Below are 12513 nucleotides of genomic sequence, written 5' to 3'. Positions count from 1 at the left end.
ATATTTCTTAGAATGGTAAATTTTTAATGCTTTTTGATGGTTCAACATTTGAAGCCAAGAATCAAATACATTAAGTATTTGACAAATACTAGATAAATGAATTAAGTTTCAGGCATACTCTGCATTTTCTTTAAAGACCTCCAAGTGATTCTGACATCAGCTAGAATGGAAACCACTGGGCTAATACCTACACTGTTGCTTCCCTTTACTGTCCCTTTACTGGGACATAAAGGGTGGTGAGAAATGATCTTGAAAAATGTAAAACCAGGCCAACAAATGAAGATTGTTCTCTTTTGCTAAGCCTTTTACCACACTTGTTCCAAAGCCTAGCGTTTGTTTTCCTCAACATTCCTAAGCTAGTCAGTTCAGGAATCATCTTTTTTAATAACTATAAACACTGAAGACAATTATTTTGAATTATTTACTTTGTTTCCCAGTCTCAAACACTTTGGCATGTATTAGATATTCAATAAATATTCTTTTATTTTTAAAGTTTATATATTTATTTTGAGACAGGAAGAGACACAGCGTGAGAGAAGAAGAGAAGGAGAGAAAGAGAATTCCAAGCAGGCTCCACACTATTTGCCCAGAGCCTGATGCAGGGCTCAAACTCAGGAACCGTGAGATCATGACCTGAGCCAAAATCAAGAATCCGGTGTTTAATCGACTGAGCCACCCAGGCGCCCCCTCAATAAATCTTTCTTGAATTGCACTGCTCAGAGATTTTTCTTCAGCCCGATGGGCTTGCTACAACTTACATAATAATACTAGTTATCATTTATTTGATACTTACCATTTGCCAGGAACTGTGCCAAGCCCTTACCTATAATATCTCATTTACTCCTCAAAAGAATACTTCAAAAGAGAGGTGCTTTCTTTCTTTTTTTTTTTTTTTCACATTTACAAATGAGAAAACAGAGGCAGAGAGGTTATACATATGTAAGTAGCAGAGTTATATCTAGGAGGGTTTTTTTTCTATCCTATCCTTTATTGTGTAGTCATATACACATCAGTATTTTTAGTGTACATTATTTCTGCCTCAACTCATTTATTAACTAATAATGAGATCTAGGACAAGCTCTCGAATATCTCTATGGGTCTTAGTCTCTTCACCTATAGGATCAGGAATTAGATGAAATTAACCTCTTGGACTATTCCAGCTCTAAAAATTAGATGCAAACATGAGTTCCTAGACTTTTGAGCATTTGATTTTGCAACACTATCTGCTTCTGCATTTCTATATATTTCATACTGTGATTATATCAAATCCGCATAAAACAGTTTCCATTTCCCTGAGTTTCCCTGGTTTCTTGAAACCACCTCACTTAATTTGAAATATGAAAAGTAAAATGAATGCAGCCACATCAACAAAGCCACAAAAGAGAAAATACTTCCTCAAAAGCAGTGTGCATATTGCCCAAAGGAGTTAACGTCATTGGTTTAATTACCTATTTGAAGAAAATGCTCACTAATGAGAGTATTTCTGAGAACAGTTAAGAAAGAGTCAAATTTTAGGCTATCTAATGGTGGTACTAGTCCTTGTGCATTTGGTGAGAGGGGTGTTAAACACTCGTCCTCGATATATTTGTTATTTATGAATTTTACTAATTGTAAAATTTAAAAATACAGAGTGAAAGGAAGAGGAGCAAGAACCTAATCCACACACATCCCCCTTTTTTAATTAATGAAATAGCAAAGGACAGTGGAAAGAGCTCTCTCATTCTTTTGTTGCTGAAAACCTCTTCTGAGTCACTTAACTCTGCATCTCAGTTTGCTAATCTTCAAAATTAGCAGGTTTGAACTGAATAGTAGCTCAGGTTGCTTCTAGATGTGTGAATTAACCCAAAGGGCATGAAAGCCTAGCAAGAAATCACTCTTAAAATGCAGTAGCAAGTTTGAAAACTTATCCTGAAGCAAAGATCAGTTCTTAGGTTGAAGGTCACAGTCCCAAAGAATTAAGAACTAAATTTAAGCCTATTTCTAATAAGTTTACAGTAGCAATGAAAGCTTTAAAATTCTAACGCAAACTGGATAACTGATTCCCAAGTTTTAGCACTGAAGCCACACACAGGTTTTGATGTATTTTTCTCTACTGGCAGTGCAGAGATCAAGAGGAAACCAAGCAGGAAAGAAATCAGGACACTGAGGTCAGCACAGAAGCTGATCCTAAAAAATGTCAGATATGGACTGGAGAGGGGCAAATAGAAAATGTAAGATTCAGTTCATAAATACATGATCTGTGTTCAGGATTTTCTTATAATGAGATCGTCTTCCAGGATATGGTACCCAACTCTGTGTTCTTTCCAACCATTCTCAACAATTGTACAGATGTAAATGAAAGATAAAAGTCTTCATCTTCCCAAACTAAATAATATTAATCTTTGGCCTGTACTCATACATTTCATTTGAATGTGAAACTCAGTGTTTGCTTTTCTTCCTGACCATCTTCACTCTAAGGGGATTAGATTGCTAATTTCCAGATTCAGTTTTTTCCAAGCTTGGTATTTACCCAGTCTCTCTACGTACCCAACAGCATGCTCCATATGCTAATGAATGTGCTACTCTCGAGGCAGAGTGGGTGCTTAGTGGGATGACCATATACAGAAGATAATTTTTAATCAGCATTTTAACACCTGAAATGAGCTTACCAACCTTAAATAGAATGGCTTTGTTTATGGAATTTTTTCAATCTCCTCTTAAAATGGAGAAATGATTTGAAGAAGTACTTAATTTTCTATCTCCGCCTCTTTATCATACATTACACAGAAAAAGGAACTGGAAAAGAGCAAGAAGACCTCACAGAATATTTAAATAGTAGCTTCAAAGTTGGGGAATACCATCGGCCAGAAGAAAGGCAGATGAAATGAAGTCAAAGTGTCACTGATTTTTGCCTGTCCATGGAGAGAAGATTGCTGATTTAGAGTCACTCTGGCCTACCTAAGACTATCTGACATGGGAATATAACTCCAAGGTAAGGATCCCTGGGCCAGCAGGTTTATCCTGGTGCTATTATCTGAATAAACCCTCCAGGCATGCTCCACAGCAGCTTTCCAACCCCAGAAACTACACAGGTGGCATCTCTTAATGATTCACTGAATCACATGAATCACTTGATGATTAAAACTGAATCACTTGCTGTAAGGAAATTTGGGGAAATGAGTGTGCAGCTTTCTAGTCCCCGTAGCGGGCAGTGAGGAGGAGATTGTAAATGGCTGTGCTATTTGCCAGGGAACAGTGCCCGCCAGAGCAAGTAACTGAACAGAAAATTCAGATGTACGGCCTAGAGACCCTGCGACCTCCAACATGTATCAGAAACCTCCAGATGTGAGCATCCTAAAGGAAAAGTATCATTTGGGGGAAGGCCAGTGCTTTATGTTTTAGTTAAATGCTGTTACATTATATGGGACAGGCCATTGCTAATGATGAACAAACTGTTGAGGGAATATCACATGAATCTGTTTAATTCTGGGGAAAGTTTTTAGAGCTTTAGTGGAAAGGTTAGAAAAGAACATACCAATTAATGTTACTTCTGTACTACTACATTACAATAAAGTATCTAAATTAACACAGATCAGTTTCTGGAGGTTCTCATGCCTACCCCTCCCCCCCATAGAAGCACAGTGTTCCTAAGCAAAGGTGGCATCTATCTGAAAGCCACTATGCCAAAGGTGTCACTACAGCAAGGCCTCAAAATAACTCTAAATCTGAGAACTTCTGTCCCAATAGATGAACACTTAGATTTTTTTAGAAATCACTGGTAGTACTCTAGAATTCAATAGGGAGGCTTTGAGGAGGAAGGAATGTGGACTGCAGTATTAAAAGGGGAAAAGGAAGTACTTGCTAGCCTTAATATAACAAGTTGAGCAAAATAATAGGTAAAAAGTTACTGAGTGCTTAATATGTGCCATGAATGGAGCTAAATTATGTCATTTCATCCTCATAAAAGCTCATTGGGGTTTAGAAGGTAAAAGGGACTCAGAGTGAAGAGTCCACAGAGCTGGTAAGTGGTACAAATAGAATGGAAATCCAGTTGTGTGGGATGCCAGAGCCCAAGTTCTGCCCCACTAATTTATACTCATGTACTTTAAAACCATGCATGGAAAAAGATCTTTAAGAATGAAGAAATCTAAAAACAAAGGAGAAGAAAAAGAAATCCCCTGGTTATATGCAATAAATCAAGGTTCCTAGGAAACTTAATATGCTATTCAGAACCACTACCCATGTTGATTTTGCTCAAGTCCCACATTACTTTCAGATGCCCTTCCAGATCTCAACCACACAATTGTTTAAAAAACCTCCTAGGGGCACTTGAGTGGCTTAGTAAGTTGAGCATCCGACTTCAGCTCAGGTCATGATCTCGCAGCCAGTGAGCTCGAGCCCTGCGTCGGGCTCTGTGCTGACAGCTCAGAGCCTAGAGCCTGTTTCAGATTCTGTGTCTCCCTCTCTCTCTGACCCTCCCCTGTTCATACTCTGTCTCTCTCTCTCAAAAATAAATAAACTTAAAAAAAAATCTAAAAAATAAAATAATAAAATAAAAAAATAAAAAAAATAAAAAACCTCCCTATAGAGGCACCTGGTGGCTCAGTCTGTTAAGCGACCTACTCTTGATTTCGGGACATTACACCACGTCAAAGCATAGCACATGGATTAAAACTGAATATTAGAAATTCCTCATTTTAAACCCTCTCTGTCATTTCTGCTTTTCAGAATATCTCATTGAACTTTTCTCCTCTTCAAGCCTCCTAACCTCCCACCATGTCTTTCCTGTGCCCTCCTCTCTGAAGACCATCCTCACTCCTCCTTCTTCTCATGGTCCCAGGACCCTCCCACAGCATCTTTCCCAGGTTCCCACTCTGTCATTCGCCATTGCCTCTCCAGTCAATGTCCTTAGGCTTCACTTTTTATTCAAAGCAGACTAGTAAGGCATTTTCCTGAAGAGAGCCATTTTTCTACTTTGGAGAAAAAGTTTGCAACTCCCTTAGAAGGCAGAATTAACTTGAGGAAATTGTGGTCTTGATATAGCAATTATTTTATTTATTCTCTCTCTATATTCTTAGAATGTTTTTGCTTAGTGGAAAAAAATCATTAGTAATTTCTACTGCTATATCCAATTTATCAAAAACCAATTTGTTGATATGACTGTTATATATATTAGCTATTTCCAAAACATTCTCAGGTTCATATTTTCAATACTCTAGGAATCATTATCCAAGAAGTGGGATGTTTTGGATAATCAAATATTCTGATTCATGGAGCATTATCAAAACACTACACATGAATTACCAATTCTCAAAGAAGTAACACAACCACTGGTAGGGTTCCCCACCTGCCACAACGAGGGCATGGTAGGAAATGCTGATAAATAAGAAATTTAACTCCTGCAAACCTCACTTTCTCTTCTGTTTAAATATTTGTTTTGTGAGAAAAAAAGAAATTACTTTTATAGGAAGCTATTGGCATATAAAAAGTATTAGATAAATATCAATTCCTTGACTTCTCTGCCTCTTTTCCTTTCCCAGGTAAGAAAGAACTACCACTATATTCAACAATTCATGTTCCCCTTTGATGATTGTGAAGGCACCTCACAATCATATAGTGCCCTAGCCTAGGGTTCCCAAATGAATATTGGTTCTTATTACATGCTGACTTTAATACTAGCTAACAGCATTTACTGTATACAATTAGCTCATGGGAGAAATCTAATTATAGCTCCAAATTATTATTGATTTGCAGCAGTTGCTATTTTTGTTACTCAATTTCATTAGCAACATTTGCTCTGATCAAGTCTTAGTCAAGCAAAACTGATCCTACAATGCCTTATTCAAGAAGTTATGACCATCAAGGAAGGTCAGACTTATGGCTCATGTCTAAATAGAAGATTTTTAGCTACCTAAATTAATACTTAAAGTCACAATATTCCAAACTTCATTTCTCTTTCACATTAATTTCATCTGTAGTATTTCCATTTTGGATGCTCAAGTTAATCTGCTCTTAATTCTTCATACCAAATAAAAATATGGACCTTAGGAAAATATCTGATTTGCATTTATTGTGGAAATATCATGCTTGCCATTTTACAATTTTCTTTTCTTTAAGTAGGCTCCATGCCCAATGTAGGTCTTGAACTCAAGACCCTGAACTCAAGAGTCGCATGTCCTACTGAATGAGCCAGCCAGGTGGCCCTGATGTTTGCCATTTTTAAAATAGTGTCATTTTGACTTTTACTATGCACAAATTACTGTTCAAATTTCTATGTTTAACCTTTTTTTTTTTTGCTTCTTTTTTGTGATTATTTTCAGTTTCTCTCTCCACAGGTAATCATGGATCTGATCAACTTCACCAATTTGCTCAATGTCTCCACTCTAGTAAGAAACAGCACTCACTTTCCAGCTCCTGCCTCAAACATGATCATTGCCCTTCTTCTGTACTTGTCAGTTATAATTGGTACCATCACCAACGGGCTCTACCTATGGGTGCTCTTTTTCAAGATGAAAAAGACTGTCAATACGCTCTTATTTTTTCATCTCATTTTCTCATATTTTATTTCAACATTGATTCTACCATTTATAGCTGCCTCCTACCTTCGGGACAATCACTGGAGCTTTGGAACTGCCATGTGCAAGGTCTTCAATGCCACTTTGTCTACAGGGATGTTCGCCTCTATTTTCTTCCTCTCAGCCATCAGCGTTGACCGTTACCTTCTCACTCTTCACCCAGTGTGGTCACAGCTGCACCGAACCCCACGCTGGGCTTCCAGGATCATCCTGGGAATCTGGATCTCTGCCACAGCCCTCGGCATGCCTTATTTGGTTTTCAGAGAGACACATGATGACCATAAAGGAAGAGTGACCTGCCAAAATAACTATGCTGTGTCTACTAACTGGGAAAGCAAAAAGATGCAAACATTCAGGAAATGGATTCATGTAGCCTGTTTCATTGGCCGCTTTTTGCTAGGCTTCCTTCTGCCTTTCTTTACCATCACCCTTTGCTACAAAAGAGTAGCCAACAAGATGAAAGAGAGGGGCCTGTCTAGGTCCAATAAGCCCTTCAAAGTCATGATGACTGCCATTATCTCTTTCTTTGTGTGCTGGATGCCCTACCATGTGCACCAGGGCTTAATCCTCACTAAGAACCAATCAGTACTTTTACAGTTGACTCTGATACTTACAGTGATAACCATTTCTTTCAACGCTATTTTTTCTCCTACACTCTACTTGTTTACTGGGGAGGACTTCAAAAATGTTTTCAAGAAGTCCATTCTTGCTCTGTTTGAGTCAACGTTCAGTGAGGACTCTTTGATAGAAAGGATACAAAACCTAAATTCAGAAGCCTACATTTAAATTTTGGATCCCAGAGCAAACAATGGACTCTTAGTCAATTATACCACCAGAGATGTCCCCTCTGCTTTTATATAATATAGTCCCTATATTAGAGAGACATCTAAACTATACTATAGTTAGATCTATGAATATTAAAAGGGTTGTAAGAAACCAAGCAATGAGTGGTGTTCCAAAAGTAATTATTTTTACTTTGTTTTTATTGTGGTAAACTGTATATAACATTAGATTTGCCATTTTCACCATTTTAAAATGTACATTTCCGTAGCATTAACTACATTCACAGGGCTTTGCAACCACCACTATCTATTTCTAAAAGTTTGTACTACCCCAAAGAGAAGCTCTGCTCTGAGTAAGTAATAACTCCTCATTTCACCCTCCCTGCAACCCCTCATAACTTCCTATCTACTTTGTCTCTATGAATTTGTTATCCTAACTATTCCATGTAAGTGGAATCATACAACATTTCTTATTTTATGTCTGGCCTATGTCACTTAGCATAATGTTTTCAAGGTTCCTCCATGTTGTCAAATGTATCCGAACTTTACCCTCTGTGGCTAAAATAATATTTCATTGTATGTTTATTCCCTTGTGTGTTTTGTTTATCCATTCTTCTGTTGAGGGACATTTGGATTGTTTCTACCTTTGGCTATTGTGAACAATGCTACCATGAACACTGATATACAAGTATCTTTGGAGTCCTTGTTTCCAATTGTTTTTAATTATTTTGAATTACTGGGTCATATCGCAATTTTGTGTTTAACTGTTTGAGGAACCACATACTTTCCCACCACAGCTGTACTATGTTACATTCCCACCAGCAAGGTGCAAAATGTCCACTTTCTTCATACCCTTCATACCCACCTTATTATTTTCCTTTTTTTTTTCAATTATACCCATCCTAATTGGTATGAAATGGTGCAAATGTGATTCTTAATCTTTGACTTTTGAGACTTTAGGAATATCAATTTCTAAAAATTTTTTTTTTCAACGTTTATTTATTTTTGGGACAGAGAGAGACAGAGCATGAACGGGGGAGGGGCAGAGAGAGAGGGAGACACAGAATCAGAAACAGGCTCCAGGCTCTGAGCCATCAGCCCAGAGCCTGACGCGGGGCTCGAACTCACGGACCGCGAGATCGTGACCTGGCTGAAGTCTGACGCTTAACCGACTGCGCCACCCAGGCGCCCCTAGGAATATCAATTTCTAAATACGAATAGTGTCTGTTGATCTGAATTTGCTGTCACAGAGTCTTCTGGCAAACAGACATTTGGACCAACATCCCTCTTAATTTACATAGCATCTAAATAATTTAATTGGCATAGACCCAATTTAGCATGGGGATGACAAGGCACTAATCTTCTCATATCTGTGTTAAAATAATTTATGCTTTAACATTTTCAGTGTAAAAAAGATATCTTAAATGTCTCTTTTCTTTTTTTTTCTTTTTTTTTTAAATTAAAAAAAAATTTTTTTTTCAACGTTTATTTATTTTTGGGACAGAGAGAGACAGAGCATGAACGGGGGAGGGGCAGAGAGAGAGGGAGACACAGAATCGGAAACAGGCTCCAGGCTCTGAGCCATCAGCCCAGAGACTGACGCGGGGCTCGAACTCACGGAGTGTGAGATCGTGACCTGGCTGAAGTCGGACGCTTAACCGACTGCGCCACCCAGGCGCCCCTTGAAATGAAATGTCTCTTTTCAATACCCATAGATTAAACTATCTCAGAAATACGTGACTAAGATAATTATAAATATTTAAGAATCTGCCCAGGTAATGTCATAATGTACTTGATTTTAGAATAGCCATAACAATATTAACTTATCTTCCCTGGTTTTCAAGTTTTGCTTTAAATTTTTGCAATACCTTAAAGCACCAAAATTATGTAGGACCACATAGTATCACTGATCTATTACCTTTTATATATTTAATTCATTAGTTCTATCTATCACCCAATAAGTATCAATCGGTACATAATTCTATCTATCTAGTTCAACTGATGCAGAATGCAGACATTTAGGCCACATCACACACAGTCCCTAAATATTCCAGCTAGCTTTGCACAAACTATTCCAAGCCACAGACATATATCCTACTCAGAAATCCCCAGAATGGATGATATTAATTACAAGGGGTTACAGAAATGAAGGGAAATTAACCTTCATTACTAACTTTTTTTTAGAAGGGAAATAATAGTAGTTTGATGCCCTAGAAATGCTGCTAATTGACTTGGCATCACTGCCTCCCTGGGCATTTAGGGGCTTAGTCTCTCTCTTTCTCTTTGAGTATGAGGAACAAAAAGCTTTGGGTAGATGAAAACTTTCATTGTTGGCCCCTATTACAAGCTTTTGGAGCTGGAACAGTCTTCCCAGAGCAGGAGGAATAGGATTGATGACTAGGCTGTGGCTCCAAGTGTCCCTGCAGCAAGTAAGGGCCAGTGCCTCATCCCTCCCCACACTCCTCTGTCCTGACAAGCCCGCTGAAGTGTATAATGCAGGACTTAAGAAAGCTGTTAGATGGAACATATGATTCTTCGAAATGAGAAGAGCATTAGGGGCAACTGGGTGACTCAGGAGGTTAAGCGTCTGACTCTTGATTTCAGCTCAGATCATGATCTTATGGTTTGTGAGTTCGAGCCCCACATCAGGCTCTGTGCATCAGGCTCAGGAAGCCTGCTTGGGATTCTCTCTCTCCCTTGCTCTCTGCTCCTCCACTTACATGCATGTGTTCTCTGTTTCACTTTCTCTCTGTAAAAATAAATAAATAAACTTAAAAAAAAAAAAAAGAATAGCTTCGGATACCTAGAAGCTACAGAGAGAGACTTTCGTCTCCAATAATAAACAAGAATGTGCTTTTCTGGTTTTTCAAAAATATTTTGTTCATCTCTCTATAGATTGTGAACTCCTCAAGAACAGAAAGAAGCCTATCAATCCCACTATTTCTTTTCTCTGCTATTATACACAATTGTTGTTCAATAAAAGATACTCAATGAAAATTGTATATGGGTAATCACAATTGTATGTGATTTGCAAAATGACCTTAGGTATAAAATAATAAGATTGAACCAGAGTTTTATTTAACAAATACTTACATTACACTTACCTTGTGTGCAGGCATGATTCTGTGTGCTTTATAAATAGTAACTCACTGGGGCACCTGGGTGGCTCAGTCGGTTAGGTGTCTGACTCTTGGTTTCATCTCAGGTCATGATCGCACAATTTGTGGGTTCAAACCCCGTGTCAGGATCTGTGCTGGCAGTGCAGAGCCTGCTTGGGATTCTCTCTCTCTCTGCCCTTTCTCTTTGCCCCTCCCCTGCTCGTACTCTCTCTCTCTCTCAAAAGAAATAAATAAACATTAAAAACAAAAGCAAATAGTAACTCACTTAATCCTACAACAATTCTATGAATTAGGTCCCATTTATTACCCCTATGTAACAGACTATGAAACTGAAACACTTGTCCAAGGCCATATAGTAAGCAATTGGAAGAACCAGTACTGTAAGCCCAGGGAGTCTGGTGCTAGAATCCATGTTCTTTACCATTATACTCACTGCCTGACATCACTGCTAGGGGCCAGTCAGGCTGGGCTTTAAGCCCAGATCCACCTAGGCTATTTATTTCAACAAAAAGCACCTTCTTGGCTATAAAAATGCTAAGTGAAATTAGTCAGTCAGAGAAAGACAAATATGATATGGCTTCACTCATATGAGGACTTTAAGAGACAAAACAGATGAACATAAGGGAAGGGAAACAAAAATAATATAAAAACAGGGAGGGGGACAAAACATAAGAGACTCATAAATATGGAGAACAAACAGAGGGTTACTGGAGGGCTTGTGGGAGGGGGGATGGGCAAAGCGGGTAAGGGGCATTAAGGAATCTACTCCTGAAATCATTGTTGCACTATGTGCTAACTAATTTGGATGTAAATTTAAAAAAAAAATTAATTAATTAAGTTAAAAATAAAAAAAATCAAATAGAAATGCCTAGACAATGTCAGGATCCACACACAAAGTAAAAACCGAAAAATAGCATTGAACTTATAATCAGATTTGGGTGGTGGTCTGGCTTTGCCTCTAGCTTGGTGTTTTATATGAGGCAGTTATACAAATTTTCTGGGCCTTAGCTTCCTCATCTATAATATGGGGACGTCTCTTAATGAGATTGTGGATATGAAGCTACTTCTAAAATGTAAAACACTATATAAATGTACTCTTAAAAGGGTTTTTTTTAATTTGTCACTTTACATTTTAAGAAAATGGGATGTGGGGCGCCTGGGTGGCGCAGTCGGTTGAGCGTCCGACTTCAGCCAGGTCACGATCTCGCGGTCCGTGAGTTCGAGCCCCGCGTCGGGCTCTGGGCTGATGGCTCAGATCCTGGAGCCTGTTTCCGATTCTGTGTCTCCCTCTCTCTCTGCCCCTCCCCCGTTCATGCTCTGTCTCTCTCTGTCCCACAAATAAATAAACATTGAAAAAAAAATTAAAAAAAAAATAAAATAAAATAAAAAATAAATAAAAAAAAAAGAAAATGGGATGTAAACTTAAGAAAATTCTCCCAAACTGTATTTTTTAACTTTCCATAAAACAATCATTAATTTTTAGAAAACCTATTTGTTATAGTTGTATTGATCTCATCCACGTTCTCACTATTGTGAATTCTCGGGGGCCCCCTTTATAAACAAAGAATTAGTGGCTTCGCTTTTGGAACTGGTGCTTGGAGACAATCTTACAAAACAATGTGCCTATTAGCATCCAATTATATAAACCTGCTTCATTATATCAGGCTCAAACTGGCTCAAGAAAAGACTATAGAGATGACTAGAGATATTTTTCAAATGCCAGCTTGAGTTCTTTCCTCAAGAAATGGCTCTTTGCTTTAATGAGATGATTGGGCTGCTCAGCGGATGACGTGTGGGAGGCGGGGTGGGGTGTAAGGTAGGACTATGTGTACACAAGAAGTCAAATCCATAGCCCTGAGACTAGGGCAACAACAATTTACTACCAGAGTTTATGTACCTGGCATGTGAGAATCTGAGCTCTGAGAATACAACAGTGAAAAGACACAATCCCTGTCTTCAAGGAGCTTAAAGTGTTGTGTGCAGGATTTGAATGTAGCTTCACATAATAATCATCTCGAACACCTTCTTAAAATGCCGGTGTCCACGCCTTACTCAAAT

At 38.3% G+C, this 12513-nt stretch overlaps 1 protein-coding gene across 1 annotated transcript; it reads left to right on the top strand.

Annotated features, from left to right (window-relative positions):
* The first annotated feature begins 6320 nt into the window (after positions 1 to 6320).
* On the top strand, positions 6321 to 7340 carry GPR33 (G protein-coupled receptor 33). Its single transcript, XM_047074708.1, has one exon. The coding sequence runs from the start codon at positions 6321 to 6323 to the stop codon at positions 7338 to 7340; it is 1020 nt and encodes a 339-aa protein (XP_046930664.1).
* Positions 7341 to 12513: the final 5173 nt, after the last annotated feature.

Source organism: Lynx rufus, unplaced genomic scaffold (assembly GCF_022079265.1).
Source record: "Lynx rufus isolate CCGP_SWC_20201006 ecotype Redwood Valley unplaced genomic scaffold, mLynRuf1.p SCAF_13, whole genome shotgun sequence".
Classification (NCBI taxonomy): Eukaryota; Metazoa; Chordata; class Mammalia; order Carnivora; family Felidae; genus Lynx; species Lynx rufus.
Note: the sequence above shows the minus strand (reverse complement) of the source record. Positions and strands in the feature narration are given on the sequence as shown.